Below are 26,703 nucleotides of genomic sequence, written 5' to 3'. Positions count from 1 at the left end.
AGGTCAGTATAACCAAACTGCTATTGGTTGTGAAGCAAAGAAGATCAGGCCCTTTCTTCAAGGAATATTCACAGTAATTAACCACTCAGGAGCTATAAAATTTGGGCAGCTTCATTAAATTATATTACTGGTGAGCCCTGTTCAGGATTTTCCTTTTGTTTTTTTGCATTAGAGCATACTTATAGGATGCCATCTGGAATGCAGCATTCATGGGAATACTGCATTGCCTTAAGTACCAAGACTTGTTGCAGGGATTGAGTGTTTGATCCATATTCACCAGCAGGCAGAAGAAAATGAGCAAACAGCTATGGTACCTATTTACAGTGTCTTCAGTTCTTCCAGGATGACCTCACCTGCAAACCAGTGTCATGACCATGTAAATCAGAAATATGTTCTGTGCAAGGGGTGTGGTGCAATTAAACTAATTACTGAGACCACCACAGACCATGTGGGTAGTGATGTGTCTGTGTTGTCTCACTTTGGAAGATACCATGCTTTCCACTTGGGAAAGTAAGTCTAAGTTAGAGGGTTTCTCAGGTTTGGGAGCATGACCATAATTTTCAATAGGCCAAGACGTCATCTCTGATATTTCTTCACCAAATTTCATCCTGCTGCTCTTAAACTGTGTGACCTATCAATGTAATTAATAATAGTCCTCTCTACACCAGCTACAGACCATGAACTCTGATCCCATCTGTAGTTGGGACAAACTGGGCAGGAACGCTACATGCATAGAGGAAATCTTACACCAGCAGAAGTCAGTTCCTGATGATGTGAGCTATGCCAAATGACAAGGCAAATCCTTGGGCTTCTCCGTGATGCTGTGAAGTGATCTGACATGGACTTTAGCCTCTATGCCTCTCTTCCTCCATGCAGACACTTTAATGTGCATAATGCATCCTCAGTGTGCTGTTTTCTGGAAGCACTGATGCATGGTTTAAAGTGTCTAGAAGAGATACCACTTGCACCTCTGCAGGAGGCAAGGCCACTTTCAAGATTTCCTGTCTTCTTGGCCCCTGAACAAGTAAGATGCACAGGACAGGCAGCTCAGTTATTTATTTATGGGTTCTTTGGCAGCACCTATCATGGCAGCGTTGGAGTGGCAACAGCCTGATATGCTAACGGGCAGCAGTGCAACCCTATCCCACAGGCTGACCATTCCAGAAAGACCTCTGAAGTAGATACTGCTGTGATGCAGAGGAGAGGAGAGCTGCTATGCCACTGTGCAGGGAGAGGAGCCTACACTTTCCTCAGCTGCACCTGCACCAATACCCTCCTGCGTTTCCACTCTGCTAGGGGTCTGGAGACTGCAGAGTGGTGGGGGTGGTGGCATCCTGTGGCTTTTGCTGAAATTGTACATCTGCAGGTGTTTCTGCTTTACTCTTTCTGCTGTGGAGATTAGTAGGCCCTGTCTCTTGACCCTGAATTACATGCTAAATATCCAACCACCGTTTTGCACACTCTGGCAGCCTGAAGGACTAGCTGCTGTGGGGGTAGCACTCAGGACAGGAGGATGAGCAGGAGGGTCCCAGGCACTACAGAGACTTCATCAAAACATGGGAAAAAAATGGGAAAATGCTGTCCAACTTGCAGAAGCTGACAGAAATTGAGGTATTGCTCTGTGTTACTGTTGGTTGGCTGAGGGGAAATGTCCACGAGCTGGAACATGTGAAGTCCTGCATCCTGTAGGCCCTCTCATCCCCGGGCACCCTGTCACTGCCCAGCTGGTGTGGTACCTGGCCCAACAACCTGCCTCTAGATAAGGAAGGCAACTGAGAGTAGCTCAGCCTTCTCAGTGTGGTGCATGAACCTTTATAGTGTTTTTAATGAAGGGATGGTCAACACTCTTCTCAACGGGCGCAGAAATCTTGCTTTTTAGGTTCAGTCTTTGAGAATCAACTCTAAATAAGATTCTCTTGTTTGTCTCTGAAAAAACAAACATGGTTCTCCCCAGCCTGGGTAGAAGGGAAAGTGGGAATGGTTACAAATGCTCTTCATTCTTTTGTGTGATTATTTTTCTAAAGGAAGAGGAAAAGCCAAAGTACTAGAAAAAATCCTACCTTATGCAGGCTATATTCTTCCCTCTTCTCTATTGCTGAATATATTATGGGTATGCTAGAGGCACCCTAAACTAGAAGGAATGTTTTTAAAATGTCTTGGTGTTCTGTTAAATCAAAAGCTACTGACACAAATCCTCCTTTTGGTTTAACCTATCTCCAAAGCAAACACAAAAGCAAATGTTGCAAAGCTGCCAAGAGAAAACATGCTAAACCAGCAGTGTGTGAAGCAGCCAGTAGTACAGAAAACCACTTCATAAGGATATTGTCATGCAGGCTGCTACTCATAATGACAGGGATCACCTGCTTCTCCTTCTGCCACATAACATCCCAGTGACGATTCCAGCAATTGCTTGCATGGAAAAAGGAGTAGGAAAGTACTTATGTATTTTTAGCTATCTTTTTAAAACACAGTTCAGCAGCTGGAGAAAGACAGGAGAAACCAACACTGTGTAGGCAATCAGTCACAGTGGAGTTTAGAAATATAGACCTGACTCTGAGCTTCTGAGGTAAAACACAAGGTTAAACACTGGGGACAAATTCTGCACTTGCTTCTTCCATGTTGTTTCATTGAAGATTCCAGATTTGTGCCTGTGCTTCTGAGGAGGCATCAGACTCTCCTTCACTGGAGTTTGTCTAAATGCATGCAACTTTTAACTGAATCATAGTTTGTTGGTGGTCTTGAAAAGTAAAACAAACAAAAAAAGAAAAATATAAAGAAAAAAGTTTGTTTTAAAATAAAGAAAAATAAATAAAAAGGGAAGGGAAGAGGAAAATGAGGAGAAGGAAAGGAGAGGAGAAGAAAGAGGAGGAGAGGAGAGGAGAGAGAGAAAAGAGTGGAAAAGGACAACAGGAATAAAGGGAAAAGGAAAAGAAAAAAAAAAAAGAAGAAAAGGGACAAGGGAAAGGAAAAAAGTAAACCAGCTGTAACAGTTTTCCTGCTGAGGCTTTTGTGGTGCTCAGATTTGTGAAACGTATCACAGCCTGACTGATGACCTACTTCAACTGCTCGAAGACCTCAGCCAAAAATTCTGATATTGATACAGCAAAATATAATCTGCTAGATCTAAAAATAAAGAATGATGCTTAGAAAACAGTGTAAGATCAATTTATTTACAAATATTTCAGCCAGTTATATTTTTTTTAAAAAGCTTTTGTTGTGAAAACCGAGGAAGAATAAAAGCATAATTCAGAAATTTTAGACATGCTGAGGCTATGCTGTTACTTGAGAGTATTTTTAGTGTTGGCTTTTCCTTTTCTGGAAGCTTCTAATGTAACAATACCTTGCACCACAGTGCTGATGTGGGGATCAGTGGTTCATTAAAAGCTAATCCGTGAGACAGTAGGTTTACAAGTGTCACATTAGATTTGAGAATAAGGGGGAGCACAGTGGTGAAAGGATTGTAAAATACACAGAGCATATCCCCATAAGTGGCTACTACCATTAGTTCTGCAGGAAAGCATTAGTTCTGAAAATTAATCTCATATATAATTGCTGGTCACAGCTGTTTAGAAAGTGGTATTATAGCAAGTTAGACTGAAATCAGTCAAAAGAGGTTTTATTTGTTTGTCTCCATTTGAGCTTATCTCACTGGTTTAAGCAGCACTCTTTGTACTCAAAAATCTCTACATCTGTAAAAAAAAATCCACAAAGACCATAAACATCTAATCAGTCTTGAATAATTCAGCTGTCTTTGCTTGCACACAATCTACACACAGCCTTTTAGACTAACTCTTGGCTAATTCATTTTCTATGGACATCAGTCAGTTATCTACAGGGTCTGGTATAGTCTTTATAGAAAGAGAAAATGGCAGAAACTGCTTTACTTTTCCTCCATGGATAGTCGATAAAGATTCTCGCCCAAGTATTCAAGCCTCTCCCGTTGTTCCAGGTCCTGGTACAAGCCTTTGGGGACCTTGCTTAGGCCATAAACCAAGCCATACAGGCAACCAGCGATAGACCCGGTAGCTGCGCTTTCACCTGCAAGTTTAAGCACAATTGCAGTGGTCTCTCAGTGTCACCTTTGCATACACAACCAAAAGCTTCACCGTCTAGAGGAGGAAATAGTAAGCTGCTGATGGAGCGTGGTATGGGCATGTCGGGTGGGTCAGTCCTACTCTATTGTCTTGCCTCTGCCAGTGCAGGTGATGTTGAATGCCCCAGAAAGAGAAGGATGGACACTAAGGCGTGCACATGGTAATGCCTCTGGGCTAGGTGGATACTTGGTTTGGCGAAAATCTGCTCCAGCACAACAGCTGGCAGCTCATGGTTTGGACAGATTCACTCTGTGCTGGATCAAGAACTGGCTGGGTGGCAGAGCCCAGAGAGTGGTGGTGAATGGTGCCACATCCAGTTGGCAGCTGTCACTAGTGGTGTTCCCCAAGGATCGGCGCTGGGCCCAGTCCTGTTCAATATCTTTATTGATGATCTGGACCAGGGGATTGAGTCCAGCATCAGTAAGTCTGCAGATGACACCAAGCTTGGTGTTGATCTGTTGGAAGGTAGGAGAGCCCTGCAGAGGGACCTGGACAGACTGGGTAGGTGGGCAGAGGCCATCGGGATGACATTTAACAAGGCCAAGTGCAGGGTTCTGCACTTTGGCCACAACAACCCCAAGCAGTGCTGCAGGCTGGGGACTGAGTGGGTGGAAAGTGCTGTGTCCAGTTCTGGGCCCCTCAATTCAAGGGAGATGTTGAGGTGCTGGAAGGTGTCCAGAGAAGGGCGACAAAGCTGGTGAGAGGCCTGGAACACAAAGCCTATGAGGAGAGGCTGAGGGAGCTGGGGTTGTCTAGCCTGGAGAAGAGGAGGCTCAAGGGTGACCTCACTGCTGTCTACAACGACCTGATGGGACATCAGGTGGGGGTGGCCTCTTCTCCCAGGCAACCAGCAACAGAACAAGGGGACACAGTCTCAAGTTGTGCCGGGGAAGTATAGGCTGGATATTAGGAGGAATTTCTTCCCAGAGAGAGTGATTGGCATTAGAATGGGCTGCCCAGGGAGGTGTTGGAGTCACTGTCCCTGGAGGTGTTCAGGAAAAGCCTAGATGAGGCACTTAGTGCCATGGTCTAGTTGATTGGATAAGGCTGGGTGCTAGGTTGGACTGGATGATCTTGGAGGTCTCTTCCAACCTGGTTGATTCTATGATTCTGAAATAGCTCTTGGGAGCAGCTAGCTATTGTCAGGGAAAAGGAAGGAGGATTAATTGCAGGGGGCCTTGCTACACTGATAGTGTCCCTTCCTTACAGCACAGCATATACTTCAAAATACCCAGCTATGGTGACTAGAACGAATGCCCCAGGCAGTGCACACAGAGCCTGCCGGGGTCTGCAGCAAGGGTCTGTGAGCACTTGCCTCTGTGTCCAGGCAATTGAGCAGCCCAGAGCCTCAGCAAAGGCCCAACACCAAGCAGGGAAGGCTGTCGTCTTTTGCCCTGCAGCTACACTGTGCTTCTCGTAAGCCCATGAGGATGTGACTGCCAGCAAAAGGGTTATCTCTTGCAAAGCTGTAAAAGTAATTAATTGTGTCCCTGTAAGTGCTAGATTGTATCTGCCTGCTGCTTGATTAGGTGCTGCATTATTTTTTCCCCTTATTTGGTTTTAGTGTGTGCAGCTGAAAGACTGCCTTGCTAAAGGCACTAGTGTCTTCACGAGTGAATATGTTGACCCTTTACAAATCTCATAGAATCCTAGAATGCTTTGGGTTGGAAGAGGCCATTTAGTCCAACCTCCCTGCAATAACCAGAGACCTGTCCAACCTCTCATTGAACGTTTCCAGCAGTGGTACAACTACCACTTATCTGGGCTACCTATACCAGTGTTTTTTCACCTTCACTGCAAAAAAAATAACCCAAAAAATTCTTCCTTATATCTAGTCCAAATCTACTCTCTTTTAGTTTAGAGCCATTATGCCTTGTCCTGTCACAGCAGGCCCTGCTAAAAAGCTTGTCTCCATCTTTTTTATAGCCCTCCTTTAAGTACCAAAAGGCCACAGTAAAGTCTCTCTAGAGCCTATGCTTCTCCAGGATGAATGAACCCAACTCTCTCAGCCTTTCATCACAAGAAAGGTGTTCCATCCCTCAGTTATCCTTATGGCCTTCCTCTAGACCTGCTGCAATAGGTCCACATCTTCTGTGGAGGACTCCAGCATAAAGCTGCACTGGATTTTCCTCTCGGGCACCTCTAGAGAAATGATGAGATACGGGTGGAGCAACACTTAAAAAGCACCCTAAGTGGCTTGTTTGGCAACTGCTGTCAGTTTAGGGAGTAAAGCCAGGAATGCAGATATAACAGGCAGTGTGGCATACTGGCCAACTGTGGCAGCTGACAGCCAGGATTTCTTTCTCCTGTCCCAGCTGATGGAGCAAGGGGTGGGAGGCACAGGGGGTTCTCACCTCCATGGAACATGGAGCGATTGCAGAGCTCTGTCCAGTCCCCAGCGCAGCCCAGCAGGGCATCATAGGCAATCATGGGAGCATCGTGGCCCCGTCTGCCACCTCTGCCTTCGGAGCTCCACCTCCTGTATGTCTGCAGAAGAGAAGTGTTGTCAGGGTAGAGCATCGGAAATGGGCATGTGGGCTACAAAGCTTCACCAGGGTGACTTCTCCTCTGCCAGCTGGGAATAGCTCATCTTGCAGGACAAGTGTGGTAGGCAGCTTCATTGCCTGCACTGCTGGCTGTGGCATGGACTACAGCTTCACTCTGATGCTTTCTGGGGCTTGTGGCTTTTCTTTTTTTTGCAATGTAGAGCCCATATTTATCTCTGTATGATTTCCTCTGCTACATGCAAACTTTCCAGTCTTATTGCTGTAGTTTGGGTCCTAGTTAGGTGGTGGTGACACATGTAATACTACCGAAGGGAAGAGAGCCATGCATGAAGGTGCTATTCTGGGTGCACAGGCCAGCAGCTCAAGTGTCACTCCATTTAGTCCTTAAGATAATGGATGGTCTGCAAACATCTGATTGTCATCTCACCTTGCTGAAATAACTTTATATTAGGGATAACTGTCCTCAAGACTGAGCCTGAGGGAAGTTAACTGCACCAAAACGGCACTACTCAAGCTTTTAAAAGAGTGCAACTCCCTTCAAACTCCTGTCCTTTTGTGCAGCCCTGCCACATGGCGCCAGCCCAGCCTCCCTAGGGCAGGCAAGAAGGCAGGCGAGGACCAGCAGCACTGAGTGCATGGACAGGGCTGTCAACACGCACTCCCTCCTGCTGAAGGCACTGAGCTGCAGCCAAGCCCTGGAGGTAATTCACACATCCCCTCCTTGCAGTAAACCCCTGTAGTCACAGCTGTCTCTGAATTCGTCGCCCTGCAGGAGCTGACCCGCTGCTGGCTACCGTTCCCTTTACATCCATTTTGTTTCTCTTTCTGTGTCCTTACACACTGATGGTTTAAGCAGCTCCATCTTAGGGGGATGAGATCCTCAGAATCTAATTGACCTGGATGATTTTGGTTTGTTTCCTCTCTCCTTTGGTTGCACACCATGTCCAGTAGCAAAAAGCAAGCAAGACAAACAATTTGTTTGCAGAAGGAAGGCTGATCCCAAGTGCAGTGCAATTTCTGCCTATTCACATGTACCAAAATTTATCACTGGAAAATGTTATTACATTATATATGTTAAAGAGAGGTTGATTTGTCTTTTATCCCCACGTTTCTAGTTCTCTACAAATTTGAGCTGTGTAACAGCTTTACAAAATGTGGTTTAGCATTTTGAGGTGCAATTAAAAAAAAATTCTTTTTTAAAGAGAGGGAAATTGCCCTTGCCTCATACTCAGCTCAATCTAAGCCGTGCTTGAGGGCTCCACTTTCACATCTTCTGCAGCTGGTTTGTGCCTGCAGAAAGGTGTGCCTGGCATGCATGCAGTGACCAGTTGGCAAGAGTGGTGCCACATACTGGTGCTTTGTTAGTTGCTTATAGAAGAACAAACAGCTATACCTCCAGAAGAGTGGCCAGTTACTTTGGAGGGAGTGCGAAGGGAAGCACTCCTGAGAAAGAGTCAGTCAAGGTGGTTACCTACTCCTTGTTTTATTCTTCCTATGGCTCACAAGCATGCTCAGATTATAAGCAAGTTAAGCCCTAACTTCTGTCAGGCTGTGATCATTGGCTGGTGGTGGAGTCTGAGGGTCAAGCTATATTTTCCTTTCTTATGCATGAAAAAGGATTGGGCAATGCAGGTGAATTTTGTTTCTGCATTAAAAATCCATGCAGTGCTTTCTTGAGTTAATAATGGGAAAATATTGTTTGGTTTAATGTCTCCTAAAGCTGTGTTGAGACACTGGTGGAACTGGAAGGAACAAAAAAACTAGTAACAAAATCATGGAGCTGAATTAATAAAATTAAACTGGAAGGACATCTTTATGTTTAGAGTGAACAATTTCTTATTATCAATAGCGAATCTCTCTTTTGGCACCTTTTGCTGCATAGATGAGCACCTAAAAATACAGCAACTGAATTCTCAGAATAGAGCTGTGCTTTGATAGTCTGGAAAAAAAGGTTTGATTTATGGGAAAAGGTGCTAAGAAGCACATACCTATTGCTTAGCTGCTAAGTGGAGACCTTTGAAAGGTGCCAGCACATAACAGAAAGCTGTAAACGCCAGGGAAGAAGATACATTATTTCTCTGGAGTTAAACAGATATAACCAGAAGTCATAAGGCAAAGGAAAGATCATGCATGCTGTAAAATAGTATCCTGTGGGACGTGGTGAAACACCATCTCTTGAGACACTTAAAACTAGCTTAGGCACAGCGCATGTTGGCAAAGAATTGCTTAGGACAGCTGTCTTCTGTTCAAAAGACCATAACCAAGTCCAGACGCTAGCACCCAGTAAGGGTTCTGCAGGATTCAGGCCACAGCTCCATACGGCTTTAATGGGGACCTTTGGTGAGATGCTTGTGTCTTCCACCTTTAAATATCTTTGGCTTGTGTTTTCTACCTGCTTTAGGCATCAACATATCTGACCGTTAAAGTTGCCTCTCTGCACTGTTTCCTCCTGTTGCAGCAATCCCAGGAACAGTGGCAGCTGGTTTCCTGCTCTAACACATAACCAAGCCAAGGATAGGATTTGTCTTTACTTTCTTGAAATTGTAGGGAAAAAGAAATTACTTCCTGACTGTTCTGGCACTGGAAACAGCTGAAAAACACTGGTCTGTCCCATTGAAAATACCTCTTTGCTCAGAGCCTTTCTGAGTGCTGTTTGAATTTCAACTTACCTTTTCTCTCTCTTCTGCATCATAGTTGTCCGGGAAAACAGGCTTATTCTGGTTTTCCTCATGGATTTCTCTCTCCTCCAAATAAAACTGCCACTTGGCTTCGAAGTAAAACCAGTGCTCCTGATATTCTGAATGCAAAAAGAAATTACTGATGTAGTATTTCATCTTGGCAACGTTTTCAATCTAGTAGATATTAAAGAAAGTTGTGGTGTTGGCTGACCTACAGTACTGCACATGATACAGGCCTATGGACTACATATGCATTTTAATAGGGAGGGAAATATCTAATTGGGAACAGGAGATGTGAAAGAAGAAAATATTTTCAGCATCCTGTGCTATTTTTATGGTATGTTAAAACTAACTTAGGAATGATCAGGATGAGAACTTAGTGTCAACAAAAAAAAAAGAAGGGAAAAAACGCCCAATTTTATGCCATTTTTTATATTCCTTTACTGTGATTAAAGAATATCTAAAAATGCTTTCAGGTCCTAAACCCAAATTGCTTCCCACCTCAGTTACCAGTTTTTAACCATATCATTTCTCCAGTATTTCTGTTCTGTTTTCACAGTATTGCTGCATGATCTTTCAGGAAAAGGCAGATACGAAAGGACAAAACTTCCATTTTATAGATTGTAATACTGATCAAAGGGATAAATAGCATGCACATCTGCTATATTATAGAAATAAGCTTTTTTTATAGCCACATCTTTCTCCTTTCTCTGTCACTTTAGAAAGAGCATCTCTAATCATGCTTGACGTAGTACCTGTATATAATCTTATTAAATTCAGTTTATTTTCAAGCCAGGGCTCTGGTTCAGTGGTTTTAGAAAGCCTTCAAAAGGTGCCTAAGTCACACTAACTGGCTAAGCACATATGAATGCACTTATCTGCCCAGCTGAAGTCTGAGTGAAACCCTGCCTGGGAGAATGATTGGGTAAGGATTAGAAATAAGTGAGATGGGCCAGAGAGCTAAGTATGCCAAGGCAAACTATCAATTCATTATGGGACTCCTGGTATGCAGTTTCAACAAAACTAAGCATTGTCACTTTTTCCCTGTCTTTGTCCTGCTTGGTTGCTCAGTTGTATGCTGCAAGTGGCTGAGGAGTACGTACACAACCAAACTTTCTCTGAGGCATCCTTCAGAGAAGCTGATGTTGCTTCTTCTCCTGAAATGTCATACAGGTGACCGTCTTGGAGAACCCAGATCTTTAAAGCAGTTCAGCATCGTGTAAAAACATCCAAGCTGCTTTGTAGGACCTCATACTTCCGCTAGGTTGCCGGTTCCCCAGCCCAAGACAGGGATGACATTTCAACCATGTGGCATTGTGCACCCAGAAATGCCCAGCTGCCCTTTTGCTGTGTTCATACCCTGTCTTTGCTTGATTACATGGAAACCACTCACCAGAACCCTGCAAAAAGGGGTGGGGTTGGTGTATTTAGAAAAACAGAGTAAAAGAGCACTCACAGCCATCAGACCAAGGGGAGAATCTTGAGGGAGAAAAAGTGTCATACAAGATGTAGTTGGCTGAGATAAACTCCTTGTGCTGGTTCAAGGATAATTGGAATATTTTAGTGAAATTAGATTATAGGTTGTGAAAAGAAAGCAAATGTGATGTCTTCTTCACTCATAGGTTTGCTGAGATGTATAAAAACAAGGACACAAACAGAGAATCAAGTCTGTTGGAGTCTGTCGCTGTCTGTGTTTTTCTCTTTGGACTTCTGCCATTCTGCTTGGATCTGTGTAACTCAACTAGTCATTCTTCTAACCCCCCCCCTGCCAATCCTTCCAACTCACCTTGCATGTAAGGCAGATTCTGAGATAAAAGAGAGGGGTGGAAAGAAGGTGGAAGGCTGTTTGAGAGCCCTTCCCTGGGACTCTGGTTTCTGGGAAGGGTTTCTGTATTACTTTTAACTTGCATATTTCTGCATATAGCTGTAAATATTTGTAATATATTGTAAATATCTGCTTGTATATTGTGATAAGCTGTGAATATAAAGCTTCATTCCTTAACTTCCAACCAGCTGAGCCTAGTCTGGATGAATTTATTGTGAGTGGGGGCAAGTAATAACTCCCAAACCATCACACTACTGATACCCACTCCAGCAGCTAGTTAAAAGACTGCTTTTAAGACCCGACAGATTTCTTTCTCTGTGGATTTATCTTTTTGCCCCTATTCATGACTATAAAAGCCTCGAAAACTAATCTTTTCTACATAGCACCTCAAAAAAGCAAAGACATGTGATTATTCCAATGCACAGACTCAGAATTAAAGGGATCAAGCAGTTGCAGGAATCTGCCTCGCTGCCAGGTCTGGAGAGGCTCTGCCCCATCCCTTGAGTCCAGTCAGGTCGATGGGACTCTCTGGCAAGTAACTGCAACTGAATGTCAGACAGGGATATGCAATGGAGCCCTCTGCAACTGAACACTGTGTTTGTTATCCATAGGGGATGATACAGCTAAAAAAGGTTTTTCTTTGCAGTGAATCTCACCAGCCAAGGAGCTTAGAGTTAATGCAAGAGACTTTTCCCACTACCAAAATAGGACAAAGCTCAACAATACGGGCACTAGCCAGAGAGCGTGCCTCAAGAGTCCAACATGCATACCTCCACGACGAGGGGTTCTGCTAGGGTGGAGTGACAGGGACCTGCTGCAAAGTCACTCAGAGAGGAACTCACTCACACTAATCCTGCACCTGCTCGTCATAGGTCTCAGCTAAAAAAATCCTGGTGTGCAATGAGGCACAAACGAAAATGTGGGGTCTCTCAGAAAGGCCCCCTGGTGTTCCTTTCAGATTTTAAAGAGGCAGCTTTCCTTGCCAGTTAAGTCTTAATTTCTGAATGCTCTTGAGTAAAAAAATCCATTTAATTCATTCCTTCTCAACAGCCATCCCTTGAGTTTGGCAGAAAAATCTCTTTCCTTGATGTTTTAATGTAATGATATTCTTCTGTCTGTGGCAGGTCTCACCATTACAAACACATCACTCCCTGGCAAGGGAGGACTAAAATGCCTTTGCCTCAAGGATCATATATATTAGTAAAGTAGCAATATCAATTTCAGTACTGGCATTATGCTCAGTTGTTTTAAAACAAGGATACAACTGGTTGTATCTTTAATGTTAGTTCAGAAAAGCAGCAAGTCAAATCTGAGTTTGTGGTCAAAAGCTAACTCTTGGTCAGGAGGCACCTGCAGGTGAGCTTTTCTTGGGGAAATAAAGAATACCATTGAGTTTTCTTATGAAAAACATCTGACTGTTGTAATTGATGGAAGAGACTTGAATAATTCATATCACAGCAGTCAGCTTGCCTAATAACCTGCTGAATACAAGTTCTTTCCTCCCCCCTGCCCAGCAATCTTTGAAGACCTGCTAAAAATAAACCCATGCATTAGGGCATTGTTATTGGCATTTCTCTTTGTATTTTTGCTACCAATATTCCAGGCAATGAACAGAGGGTTGAAGATAGTGGCACCACCTGCAGAGTTTACAGTCTGAGCAGGGAAAGCAAGAGGACAGCCTATGTAGAGGGCAGAGAGGTGAAAGCAGCAAACTGGAGAGATTGGTGAATGATGTTTCTTCAGTGTCTTTCTAGCTGAACATGATTTTAAGCAAGCAGCTCTTGATTCAGACAGGTTACCTGCCATGTGGCGAATGGTCTTCTTGCAGTATTCTTCAGCCATTGGCACAACCTTCATCATCTCTCTTCCCCACTGAACAAGAGGTTTCCCTTGTATTGCATATGCCACAAAGAGAGCTGTGCACAGGGACCCTAGAAAGCCTGGATTTCATAGATAACAATGATTATAACAATGACAATAATAATTCATAGATAACAATGCACACTTTGTGCTTGTAGCATCTTTGTCATGTCCCTTGTAGAATTTAGTGAAATGCCTCAGGGCTGCAGGATAGTTAATGAGTACACATAACTCATCTCTGCCTGTTTGCAGGCTGGACTGTGGTATGTTGAGATTCTTGGCTAAATCATGGTGCCCGTTGGTTTATGACTTATTTTACATGGAATGGAGCTTCTTTTCTTAGTGGTGTAATGTGACAGAAACTGAGGTAGGAGTCAAAAATAAACATAGTCCACTAATGTCATACTGAAAATCTTCTAATTGAAGTCACATGAAATAATTCACTTGAGCAAAATGATTCAATTACAAGCTATGTCACCTTGCCTACACATCCAGACCAAGGGTTGTGTTTGTTAGACCAAACACTGTTGCTGACTCATTTTATTCTAAAGAGACAAGTCCATGTCTAACTTGGACAATTCCTTCTTGCCTTTGAGGGGACAAGTCAATGTCCCTTTACAGGAAAGAGGCAATTGTCCAAGCAAGGCATGCTCTCTGACTGCCTAGCTAGGTCTTCCACTTCATATACAAATACACTTAAGATGAACTTTCCATTAGCAGGCATTCAAAACTTCCATGATAGCAGAAACAGAGGTGCTTGTTTCTCATGTTTGATTGTGCTCTTGGCATTCTGTGAAAGGCAATAAACCCAACCCACTACCACATACAAAAGAAGGTCAAGAAAACAACTCAACCCCAGGTGACCAAAGTACTGATGTGATTGCTTGTATTAGTGCATAGGCCCAAAAGTATTCATTCATGCATAGAGGTAAGCATGAACTTTATGTGTTTTGCTGAAGGTAAACATAAATAATTTTATGAGGTTACAAGTCCAGATGAAACCATCACTCATTCTTTCTGCTGTAATACCTGCAATACTGGTTCAGACCAAAGGCATATCCAACTCAGGATCCAATAGATGCTTTCAGAAAGAATAAAACATTATGTAGAGCCAGTTCCAAGGGTCTCACTCAAACAGACAGCATCTGGTGCAGCTGTTGTAAAGATACTTTAATGTCACATTCAGCATGAGGGTGACAACAGAGGGTTTAGAGGGTGAAACAAAGGGCTACCAAGGGGCAGCAGGTGATAAAGAGGTATGGGGAGGCTGCTATCTGCCCAGAAGGTTTTAGCAGTGCTAACAGCCTCTTCCTGCTTGCTCTCCAAATAATGCTTTCCCTGTTCCTATTGCCCTGCTCCCTTTACTCCTGCCAGCCCTCTTGTATCCTACTACACCTCACTGGAGAAGAAATCGAGCCCCAGTATAATGCCAGCACAGAATGAGCCTAAGTGGTTTGTCTCCTCTGCTTCCTAGAGCCTTGGGACTAACTTAGAGACAGTTTTAATTACTTAGGTTGATTGCTTTTAACAGCAACAGCCCTTTTTGTCCACTTGCCTGATCTCTTTTGAACTCAGGTGTATCTGTGGACTCTACAGCTGCCTAAAGCAGAGGTATCTGTGGCTTAGCTATGCACAGCACAGGGAAATATTTACTTTGTCTGCTTGTCTTAGTCCTGATTAATATGTGTTAGTTGGGTTTTCCTTGTGTCTCATTTAAGAGAATGACAACCAACACCTCCTTTTCACCTTTCAGCTGGCCCTTTCACCCCTCTCGTCTTTATCTCCCCAACATCCCACTTTCCTCTTTTCCTAGCTGAAAATTCCTGCCTTGTATGGAAGGTGTTTGATGACTTGAATACTCCTTGCTGCTGTTTTCTGGCTCTAGCAAGTAAGTTCTGAAGTGGGAGAGGCAGAACTGCAGTCAGTCTCCTTGCTGTTTAATGGACCAGATACTTTATATATTAGCTAAATGATGTCTCCTCCTTTGCTTTGAATTCTTTCCCTCTAATTTTATGCCATTTTGATGGCCTCTCTGATTGCTTCAGAGCACTGAGTGTGTTGAACATGTCACTGTTCATTATGGTAGTATTCATTGCTGTTTAAAAGAGACAGAATGAATATACACTTACAAAGCATAATATTATCAGAGTGACAGACCTGAATATTCAGAACAACATTAAATCTACTTGCTCATTACTTGTTTAGAAGATGTTTCAGATTGTGTCCAGATATGTGGAGGTAGATTTTTTTTGGCTTTCTACCTTTACTTGCATTGACTGGATATGACAAAACCTGTCAAGAGAAAAATGTTTTGATCCTCTGAACCACAACCTTGCCTGATGAAAGTGAGTCATCTGGGTGTATACGAAGCCTACGATTTAATCAGGGCATGTGACACAAGTGTGCTTTGGACAAGACAGATTGTGTTTAGTTCTTGGGATTTTAAGAGAGAAGTCTTCCAGTCTGAGACTGTCTTCTACACAATACAGAAGAAAATAATGTAATGTGTACATGAATATACTTTCTAAGCAAAATTCAAACCAAGGCTGTGGAGTTTGAAGAGCAGAAGCAGAATTCCCAAGTGAGTCTCTGCAGAAATGAGAAGCAGCCTTAGAGACATCAAGCAGGCAGATAGGTCAGCAGACATTACCTGTGGGATGGTTATGAGTCATTCGTCCACATTCAATGCTCACTTCAATGAGTGACTCCAGCCTTTCTGGCTTCCAGTATCGCATCCCTAAGCACATGGCTTTTGTGGATGCTCCAAATCCAGAACCTGAAGCAGAAAGATAACACCAAGAATTTAAAAAGGTGACTAAAGATACACAAATATGTTGATAAAATGTGAAATGAGCAGGTTCTAGCAATTCAACTCCTGCGTGGGGGTTCCTCAGTGAATGGGAAATTAGCATGCAAGGTGAGCTACAAGAGTTTTGAAAGTTTCTTGTGGGGAATTTTGCTTCTCTGCATTTGTTCTGGGTTTATAGGCATATTCCAGTATTCTCAAGCGCTGTGAAGAACATAGTGGGTTCAGAGAGCGGCATGCTCTCTTGTTCACAGCACTTGTTCAATTCAAACTCTCTCACCACCTTTACTCATCCTGGGCTGACACTCCTGTTTTGCTTGCCCCAGATGCCAGCACTAGAAGCAGAAGTTTGAGAAACAGATACACATTTACTACATCCTTATTTTAGTAGTTCCCGTGCTCAAAGCATACTATTAGAACACTTGATACGAGCATCTTGCATCCTAGAAAGCCCCACTACTAGTGGTAGTTCAGAGAAATAATGTATCCAAAAAGAAACTATAGGCTGTGGAGCAAAGTATTCCAAAGTTAGGCAAAGTCAGAATGGAAGTTTCTTGTGCTTATGTGTGTGTGCTCATTATGGTGAAGCCTGAACTTACTGAGCTTGATCTTGGGAATTTCTGCTTTGTGCAGCGTGGAGTTTATTTATTGAACAGCTAATTTAGCACTTCTTTTAATCCTCAGCATTGAGTGCATGATCCCAGGTGCTCAACTTTTAAACATGTAATTGAATGGAGACTTAAATTTAATACTGAGTTTTTCCTGCAGTACTTATCACAATAATATCAGGATCCCACAGAAGTTTTAATGAGTTTATCTCAACAAGGCACCAGTGAGGTGATTATCTCTGCTTTGCAGCAGGTGAGCCAATGCCCCCCAAAAAGCATTAACTCATTGCAGGCACCCAGCCTGAGATTGACAGGTATCGATTTCTCCAAGTACTTGGCATTTTTCAGCACTGTCTTTGCTCAGTCACACTTCTCAGTGACCTTGGGTAAAGCTGAGAGCAATCTGCATTTCTCCACTTGGTCCCTGGAAGATAAGGGGCATATTTATGCCATCTAATTTTAGCCCCTGTGGACCCTGCATTAGAAGTACAGTCTCCCTGTCTTTTTTAGTCAGGCAGCATGGAAGAAGGTTCTATCTCTGTTAACTTGTACAGCAGTGCAGTAGAAACAATTCATGGGCCAGAGTAAATTGAAACAGCAGATGCGAAGGAGCCAAAGTTGGGGATTTTAGCCATGTATATTGAGAAGAGCCCTCAGTTTCTCCCCTGGGCCATGCCCACTGTGGGTGCAGAGCATCAGAGGCTCCCTTGGAGCATTCCTTGCCATTTATTGTTGTCCCAAGTGGCTCCAGCTCAGGTGCCCTGAAGTCATGGTAGTGAGGGTAGCAGGAAGATTTATGTCATGCTAAACTGAAACCTGACTCAAACATAAGTTAGTTACCCTTGGGCATTTCAGGATGCAATATAGACCCACCAGGATCTTAATTTCTCTGTTGAAAGAAAACCTCCTCTCCTTGGGACAACAGCTATCCTGAGTGAGCACCCTGGTTAGGTGATCTATCCAGGTTAGCTGAAGACATTTCATTCCTTCCTCATCAGAGGCTAATGTGCAAAATTTGTGTGCAATACCTGTTCCAGAAAAGGATAAACACTTGATAAACATGACAAGAAAGGTTTTTGTGAAATAACATTTTATTCCCTGCAAGCTTAGAGCTTGCTCCCTTATCCCTTTCTAGCCTTCCTGATAACAGTGAAAAGGGCCTTTTCCAGAGCACCTATGACCACTGCTCCCAAGGAAAAGGCTGGATACTTTTCTTGCAATTTGTGTGTTTGCTCCTTGTCTCACCTATGCTGCAGTTGTAGTGCCTGGTTATTAAGGAGCCAGGAGCAGATAAAACTGCCTACCCCACAAAACACATAGAAAGCCCAAGGAAGAATCAGAAAATAAATTCAGTCTTCCAGAAAACCAGTCAGCTTAACTGGGAGAAAACATCTCCTCTGGCCAGACTCTTCATTAAACCATCTGCTGCTGCAAAGCAAAGACTTCTTCGCTCTGCAGCCTTGATTCCTCCAAAGGACACAAAAGATATTGTGTTACACAGAGCTACTCTCTTAGCATATCCAGGACAGAGGATGAACTACAGTAATCTGACTGCTGGTCTGAAGGAGCTTGTCTGCAACTTCATTGTGTTCCTCCAGTCTAGGAAATTCTATTAAACCTTCTGCAGAATCAGACAAGCAAACTGATAACAAGAATTTCCATCACATGGAGTAACATTATGCTTAGGCAGTGCTTCAGCAGATTAGCAGCTGTTAGCTCCCCTGTCTTAGCATCTACCATTTGAATCAATGAGGTAAGAGAGACTAGTCCATGCAACAGGTGAGACGTGTAGGAACATGAGTACTGTCCTTCACACTCAGACCAAAGGTTGCTCTGGTCAATGGGGAGAATACTTAAAGAAAATAAAAGTACAGCGATGCTACCCCTTTGTATTGATAAAGCTGCTGAGAATTTGTCTCTTTGATCCAGAAGACAATTGGCTATTCATCTTTCTGCTTAATAACCCGTGAATTTCCTTGGATGGATTTGCCTAGCTGTTTTCTGAACTCACATGAATTGTAACTGGCATTGGAAAGTACTTGTGCAGTTCAATTAGGTGTTGCATGAAGAAGTCTTTCCTTCTGCTTGCTTCCCAAGTTCCTGTGCAGAGGAGACAGTTTTCTCTGTTTCTACTTGTACTCTCTAAGCTGTCTATCACTGTACAGCTCTCTATTAGACTGCCTCAGACATCATAGAATCGTAGAACCATAGAGTCAAGCAGGTTGAAAGAGACCTCCAAGATCATCCAGTCCAACCTAGCACCCAGCCCATGCCAGTCAACTACACCATGGCACTAAGTGCCTCAGCCAGTCTCCTCCTGAAGACCCCCTCCACCACCTCCCTGGGCAGCCCATTCCAATGCCAATCACTCTCTCTGGCAAGAACTTCCTCCTAACACCCAGCCTATACTTCCCCCGGCACAACTTGAGTCTGTGTCCCCTTGTTCTATTGCTGGTTGCCTGGGAGAAGAGGCCACCCCCCACCTGGCTACAATGTCCCTTCAAGTAGTTGTAGACAGCAATGAGGTCCCCCCTGAGCCTCCTCTTCTCCAGGCTAAACACCCCCAGCTCCCTCAGCCTCTCCTCATAGGGTTTGTGTTCCAGGCCTCTCACCAGCTTTGTCGCCCTTCTCTGGACACCCTCCAGCACCTCAACATCTCTCTTGAATTGAGGGGCCCAGAACTGGACACAGTACTCAAGGTGTGGTCTGACCAGTGTTGAGTACAGGGGAAGAATAACCTCCCTTGTCCTACTGGCCACACTGTTCCTGATGCAGGCCAGGATGCCATTGGCTCTCTTGGCCACCTGGGCACACTGCTGGCTCACATTCATGGCCTACAGAAGCAGTTTTCTTACTAATCAAACCATCCTTTGTAGCCCTCTAACATTCTTTAGGGGAGAGGGAGAGTCCAGATTACATACAGTAATCAAGAAACAGAAGCTACAGAGTAATACAGTGAAGTAAATATGTTTTGTTTCATTCTCTGTCTCTTCCCCAGTCATTTCTAATAGTCTGCTTTCTGGCTCTTTCTGAGCACTGAAGCAATGTTCTTGTAGAACCAATGTAGTTCCCCTGTCCCTTCTCTGAATGGTAACTGAATCAGCAACAGCAACTAAGCATATGACATTATGTATGCATATGACTTTTCACTTACCTGCACCACATTTGGTTCTGCTACTGTGCCACACAATTATTCATCATTGCGAGCACCTTCTACAACTATGCACAATATTATCTCTGACTTAGCTGACCCACTATGCGTCTGCATTTCCTTTATTTCCTATCTGGCCATGGTTTATCCTCGTCTTCATTTCTGTTCCTCCATATTTATGCATTTAACTCACACTTTCCTGATGCTCCTCTACCAGTGCCACTGTTCTCAAGTGCTACTAGGAAGCTCAGCAGCTGTCTCGCTATCTACAGATAGACCTGCTTTGATGGTGCAGCCGCAGTCTGAAATAGAGACACTATGCAGGTCAAGCTGCCACTTGACTGGCTTTTCCTGATGGCTCTGAAGGCACAGCTCTATTTCAAGGGGTACCACCTTTTTCAGATGTTGGTTCCAGCTCTTAAACATCAACAATCCTTTTCTGAACAATTTGGCAGTTGGTCAAAACATTTTTACCATGTCTGAGAAACACCAGACTCATTTGCATCAAAACTTGAACCAAATGCTGACAGACAAACAGAGGCAAATACTCAAAGGTGAAAATTTTAGCTTCAAGCTCATTAATCTCATAAACTGGGGAAAAAAGCTCATAAAATGGAAGGTGTTAGACAGCCTTGGGCAGGTCTTCTGGTGATTATAGGACTCTCACCATCTTTTAAAGTATTCTGGATATCTCTGCAATGAGTGGGGCAATGAACATGACATGAGGTGACAAAGAGACAGACAGGACAGTTTGACTTAAGAACCCACAAGAATTCTTCCAGGAGAATTTGAGTAGAGGATCATCACATAAGAAATGCAAAATCACCTAAGCTAGGATTTCACTGGTCTGTGAAAAACAGCACATCAGGTCTTTGTGGAAGTGAGATAAGAGGGAATAACCATTGGAAAACAGCATTTTGGTTCCAGCTCATCCAGTTGCTAGGAATTCAATGCCCATGGAATGTTTTTGCCTCAGGAAGAAATTTGTGAAAATGCAATTAAAAAATTCATTATGTCCATAGCAGTGCCAGGCCCCATTGTAGGCTGAGCACCTCCACCTCAGGTCACTAGCTGTTTTGCTCTCAGGGTGAAAAAAATATGGTTTCTTGAGATGTTCAGGATGCTATTTGTCAGACCAGATGGAGAATGTGGGCTTTAGCTGCCATCACAAGGTGGGAACTCATTTTAGCTCCTTCTAGCCCAGGATATCCCAAAACCAAATGATTCATTGTGGAAAGCTTGAGAGGAGGAAGGTTAAAAGAAGAGAGGTAGCTCCAACGTAGCAATAAGCCAGTGAGCAGCTGGAGGTATTGATTGCTGCTCAGGTAGCCCAGAGTATCCCAAAATCAAATGATTCGTCATGGAAAGCTTGAGAAGAGGAAGGTTAAAAGAAGAGAGGTAGCTCCAACTTAGCAATAAGCCAGTGAGCAGCTGGAGGTAGTGATTGCTGCTCAGAGACAGCAGCAGTTCCCACAATTACTTTGATCAGATTTTACTCCCTGTCAGTCAGAAAACATATGACAGGTGCCAAGGGGACACTTTCTCAAATCTGCCTGACTGCTAGCAGGGTGAGCAGAATACACCAGGAAGGGAACCTTTTCCCTCCCAGCAGCTGTTACGAGGGGTGGAGGCTGAATGAAACATGCTTTTTGTGTTGGAGAAAACTGGCTGCAGAAGCCCAGAAATAGCCGTGGTGTCACTCCACTGGATCTTTGCCATGATGTTGCATCAATATGCAGCACTGTTGAGCAGTGCTGGTATGTACTGCAGCGGTAGAGCATCACACTGGCACAGTGCAACGTCTGTGGGAGCTGCCATCCTCCTGTGACTGTCTGTGTCTGCTTCCTCTGGTGATACGGTGTCTCGGCAGGCTTTCGAGGTTAAATGCACTGTATGGGTATGTGTCTGTATGTGTGCACATATCTGCCTGCATGCTATTTATCTTGAAGCAGAAATTTAATCATAAAATGAAAGGACCATAAAAAGAAAGAAAGAGTGGATCATGGACAGGGAAACAGGGCTAGACCTATTGGGGATTATCAGCAAAAGTCATAGCTGTTAGCAGGGCATCCATGTGGAGAAAAGTGACCGCTTTGCCCCCAGTCAATGCGTTGGTGCTTAGAGCAATTTACAGACTTGGCTTTTCTTTTTTTCCCCCCCAGGTCTTCCATCACTGAAAAGATCCAAGGCTACAAACATAAAAAAATGTCATAAAAGTATTGCTTAAAATAACCTTTAAACTCAAGGACAAAGGTCTGGACCCCAAGGCACAGAGCCAAGGACAAAGTCTCTTTAAATAGATGTTAAGGAGGGAGGGGTTCATTTATGAGAGGACATAGTGCCCTACAGAAGGAATTCCTGGCAGATCTCTCACCATCCTCAGGCAAATATGGAAACATTTCAGGGGTAGTAGCCTTTGATGTCAGAGGAAAAAAGGAAACAATTTCCATATAGCCACAAACACTGAAAGCATGCACTCTGTAACTGAGGTGTGGTACTATACCCTTCTCATTGAACGGTGTGTGCCAGGCAAGAAGGTGGTTGTCTGGTTTTAGTTCCCTGCAGCCTTCGATGGTTGCAGGGTCTGGACGCCTCCCTGAGAGCTTGTCAATAGCATCCACGTAACGTTTTACCAGCTCCCGGTACAGGTCTTCCAAGCACCAGTAATCTGCTCAGAGGAGGGGAGAGAAAGTTGCTAGGTGAGCCAGGAAGGTCAAAAGAGCACTGTAAAAAACAAACAAACCAACAAGCTCACTGCACATTTAAAGGAATGTTTCTGTTTCCACTTCCAATGTATTGAGTCATGTTTCTGGTGCCACTGTCAACACATTTTTAAACACCTTGAGAGCAGGATGGAGAGTGAACAATTTCATCTCTTAGTTCTCATATTTTCCTGCTTTCTTTTCTACTTGCAGTTCCCTTGATTGTAAAGGTGAAGGCGTTCTGTTTGTCAGGACTAGCTGCTCAGGGAGCTTATTTAGACTCTGGTGTGCAGTATTTACAGACATTTCTAACTGCAAAGCAAGTGTGTTGCTGCTGTAGGGACTGGGTGTACACACGAAGCCAGCTATGCCTGGCTCAGCCAGTGCCTTTGCAGTCATTTGCAGACGCTAATCTGATTAAAAAATTAAAGCCCATAAAAAAAATACTACTGAGCCATTAAAATGAGATATGTATGATTAAATTCAAAGGCAATTTAGTGACCTTGTCTTTTAATCTGTGTTTTATATGTGTCTAAAACCTATAGTTCTTTTGTTCTCAGTGTCTTACATCAGTGCAGTAGCTGGAATATTGAGCTTTTGTAAACATTATCATAGAATCAAGCAGGTTGGAAGAGACCTCCAAGATCATCCAGTCCAACCTAGCACCCAGCCCTATCCAGTCAACTAGACCATGGCACTAAGTGCCTCATCCAGGCTTTTCTTGAACACCTCCAGGGATGGTGATTCCACTACCTCCCTGGGCAGCCCATTCCAATGGCAAATCACTCTCTCTGTGAAGAACTTCCTATACCTCCCCCTGCACAACTTGAGACTGTGTCCCCTTATTCTGTTGCTGGTTGTCTGGGAGAAGAGACCAACCCCCACCCGGCTGCAACCTCCCTTCAGGTAGTTGTAGACAGCAATGAGGTCCCCCCTGAGCCTCCTCTTCTGCAGGCTAAACACCCCCAGCTCCCTCAGCCTCATAAAGACCAATAAGAGCAGCAAATCCCTACCAGCCTGTAGCATTTCCAGGAGATACATTTATTTCTGGAATAAGTTCACTAATAATGGTAATTGTTTATTTTTACCAAGGCCTGCAGGCTTGCCTAAGGAGGAACTTCTCTCTATTAAACACACAGAGTTTCTTCTGTACTGCTGGTTCTCTTCACTGCTAATGCTTGTTGTGCAACTTGAAGAACCTGTCCTCACTTCTTCCATTGGCTTCTATTGTAGCTGTGGAATCAGTGAGAATTGAGTCTTCTCATTTTTCTGTTCATATCTTTTCTAGGCACTTAGAGAAACCCCATTTAATGCTTCCTTTGATGTACAGATTGAATGACACAGCAAGGGAGTTGCTTCTAAAATGGTCCTCCTTTTGCCAAAGATGAGTGATTTCTTGAGATCCGCAGAAGAGGTTTAAATTAAGAGAAAGTTCAGAACCCTATAGGCCAAGACACTCAAAAGTACCAGCTATGTAGATAGGTCAATAAAGAAGATGCAGGGTAAACCCAAGATTCCCCTCCTTCCCATGAAAAAAACACCCTATCAGTTACGCTGGCCATCCTGCATACGGTGCTGAAGCAACAAGATACTTTCAGGCTGCCGACTCTTTCCAGATTTAGGAATCAGGTGTCAGTTTATCTGGATGGGAGCCAGGAGCAGCATTTGTGCCCAGCAGCTTCTGCAGAAACCTTGTCCACAGAGCCAGCCTGAGTCCCTGTGGTCCAGCACCTTTGGCCTACCCAAGCTTACCATGGTTCCCTCACCTGGAGCCAGGCTGCTCTCTCAGCCATCAAGTGAATGAGACAGGTTCTTTCTGTGGAAGTAAACCTTTACATGTTTCTAAACCTGTGTTTAAGTCAGAGAGGAAAAATCTTTCCTTGTTGCAAGGACAGCTCCCCTGATTTTTTTGGTGATGCTAGTCTCATTCCTCCCTTATGGATTAGATTCTTGCTGGAAGTAGACAGTTTCTTTCTTTTTTATTGTCAGATTAACCTTTCAGTCTACTCACATGGTGGATTTAGGGTGCATCAGATCAGTCTGCAAAGTGCCTGCAGTTGTCTCTGCTCCTGGTCATTGAGCAGGTGACGTCATCTGCCTGGACTTGGACAAAACATTTCAGGATGTCTCAAACAACATTCTTGTTTCGTAATTGGAGAGATGTGAATTTGATAGAGGAACCACTGGGTGGATAAGGAATCTGCTGGGTATTCATCCCTGAAGTGCTCAATGTTTGAATGGAGAGCAGTTCCTCAAGGATCAGCATTGGGGCCAGTTTAGTTTGACTTCTTTATCAGCAACTTGTACGCTGGCAAACAGCAAGTTTGCCAGTGACACCAAGCTGTGTGGTGCAATCGAAACGCTGTGGGGAAAGGATACCATTCAGAAGGACCTTGATGGGTTTGAAAGGTAGGCCAATGGCAACATCATATCATGAGGTGCAACAAGGCCAAGTGCAAGGTCCTACACCTGGGTTGAGGCAATCCCAAGCACAAATATAGGCTAGGCAATGAATGGATTGAGTGGCCCTGCAGAGAAGGACTTGAGGATATCAGCAGTTGAAAAACTGAATACGAACCAGCACTGTGAGCTTGCATCCTAGAAAACCAGTTGTATCCTGGGCTGCAAAAAAAGAATTATGGCCAGCAGGATAAGTGAGATGATTATCTTCCTCTGCTCTGTTCTCATGAGAGTCCACCTGGAGTATTCAGCTGTGGGGCCCTCAGCACAAAAAAGGCATGGACCTGCTCCAGCAGGTCCAGAGGAAGGCCACAAAGACAATTGGGGGGGGGCTGGAGGACCTCCCCTTTGAGGATAGGGTGAGAGCTGAGGTTGTTCATCCTGGAGAAGAGGAGGTTGAAGGAAGACCTTACAGCAGCCTTTCAGCACTTAAAGCAATGAGAGTGTATGATAAACGCAGCCAGTGAGAGTGATACCTGAGATTTTTTTCTCTTTACAGCTGCAGTGCTCCTGCTATAGTTAAGAAACAAGATTTATTATTTTACTGTTAGTCTGACTAGCTTGAGTACCCAGAAGCTATGGTTTTACAGAGTTCAATAAGCAAGAAACATAAGATATATATTTAATCATAGCCTATGCTCAGAACTATGTTAGTCATCTTTTTTCTTAATAGACTGACATCTTGCCCTTATCTTTAGCGTATTAGCTACCCCCTAAACCATTGGTTAGCTAATAGCCAAGTATGAAGTGTCCAACACACTCCTCAACTGATCTCTACATACTAAATTTAGAGCAGACTGAAAGCAGGCAGATAAAGCTGTGAAACAGGAGCACCAGGGAAATTTCATTGACGTGATGGATACTTAGCTACATTGTGAACTTCTACTACCGTTAGTTATCCAGGGTTAGACGCTTACAGAAAAATCAGGAATGTTTCTACAGAAATAGAAGAATAAATTAAAAGCTATATTCATTTTGAAGAAGCAGAGTACTGCTGAATGCTCACTGTGTTCTGGGGGTGCTTCGATGGTGATCTCGACAGTGCCAAAAAAGCTGTAGTTCGATGGGGGAGGTATCAGTACAAATATCATCGCATCTTAAAAAAGCAAACCCCAACATTCCTCTTCTAAGAAAACACAAATGTTCTCTCTCAAATTGTTGTGATTTTAGAGAACATATGTTAATAACTTCCACTGTTCTGATAGACTTTAATAAATACAGTGTGAGAGAATATTTTGGTTTTGACAAAGGGCTCCTTATAAAGCAAATTGTTCCTTTTCTGATCTTGCAGGTCTTGCCCGAGGGACTGCACACAGGAGATAGAACCAGCGATGTTAGCCTGAAAGAGGTATCAGTGTGACTTTACTCCAGCCTGCACTTGTGGACACAAGCACGTTAAAAATGCACTTAGAAGAGCTCTTATCTCTTACAGACAAATCTCCAGTGGCTCTATTATTCCCCAGCATATGCCAGCATGCAGGTAACCTACTTAACAATTATTTCTGTTGCGTTGGACGCGCGGCATTTTAGTCTTTAACTTTTGCGGAGTGTATACATGTAGGGGAAAAGTAGGGAGAGCCTCTCCACGCTCAGGAAATCAAAACTCCCCGGTGTGTGTGGTGGTCACAGCATTATGCTCGTGGAGAAGACAGACTAATGCATATTACCACTCACATAAGCAGCCTTTCAGACACACTTTCTCATGACTTCTCCATCAGTCTGGCTTATTCTAAGAAATGCAGCAGCTCAGTAGTTTGGTTGCTTTCCAGACTGCATTTGCTAGTCCCATCGTACCTACCTGTGATGACAGCCTCTGCCGTAGCCATGTGCATGAGGGTGTTGTCACTTACTGGCCACTTGTCAGGAGAGAGCACCAGGTTCTCAAGGCCTCCAATTTCTTTCAGCTCCTGCTGGATTTTTGCACCTAAGGCGTTGTTTTCTTTGGAGAAATTGCGATAACCGAGAGCATCCCCTACTGCAGCCAGCACAAGTGCAGCCTTAAATTTATCCAT

General features: G+C 43.8%; 1 protein-coding gene across 1 annotated transcript; it reads right to left on the bottom strand.

Annotated features, from left to right (window-relative positions):
* Window positions 1–3,763: 3,763 nt before the first annotated feature.
* On the bottom strand, window positions 3,764–26,703 carry ADPRHL1 (ADP-ribosylhydrolase like 1). The gene is made up of 7 exons (XM_064144031.1): window positions 26,490–26,703; window positions 22,033–22,197; window positions 15,615–15,740; window positions 12,904–13,044; window positions 9,271–9,398; window positions 6,449–6,581; window positions 3,764–4,038 (listed from the first exon to the last, which is right to left on the bottom strand). The coding sequence occupies exons 1-7, from the start codon at window positions 26,701–26,703 to the stop codon at window positions 3,881–3,883; spliced, it is 1,065 nt and encodes a 354-aa protein (XP_064000101.1). The 3' UTR covers window positions 3,764–3,880.

Source organism: Pogoniulus pusillus, chromosome 5 (genome assembly GCF_015220805.1).
Source record: "Pogoniulus pusillus isolate bPogPus1 chromosome 5, bPogPus1.pri, whole genome shotgun sequence".
NCBI lineage: Eukaryota > Metazoa > Chordata > Aves > Piciformes > Lybiidae > Pogoniulus > Pogoniulus pusillus.
The sequence above is the reverse complement of the archived record's forward strand: the minus strand, read 5'-3'. Positions and strand labels throughout refer to the sequence as shown.

Coding starts and splice junctions, on each gene's coding strand:
- ADPRHL1 (XM_064144031.1), bottom strand. CDS start 26,703: ATGGATAAATTTAAGGCTGCACTTGTGCTGGCTGCAGTAGGGGATGCT. Junction 6,582..9,270: donor ATGCAGAAGAGAGAGAAAAG/GTAAGTTGAAAT, acceptor TCTCTTCTGCAG/ACATACAGGAGGTGGAGCTC. Junction 4,039..6,448: donor TCGCTCCATGTTCCATGGAG/GTGAGAACCCCC, acceptor TTAAACTTGCAG/GTGAAAGCGCAGCTACCGGG.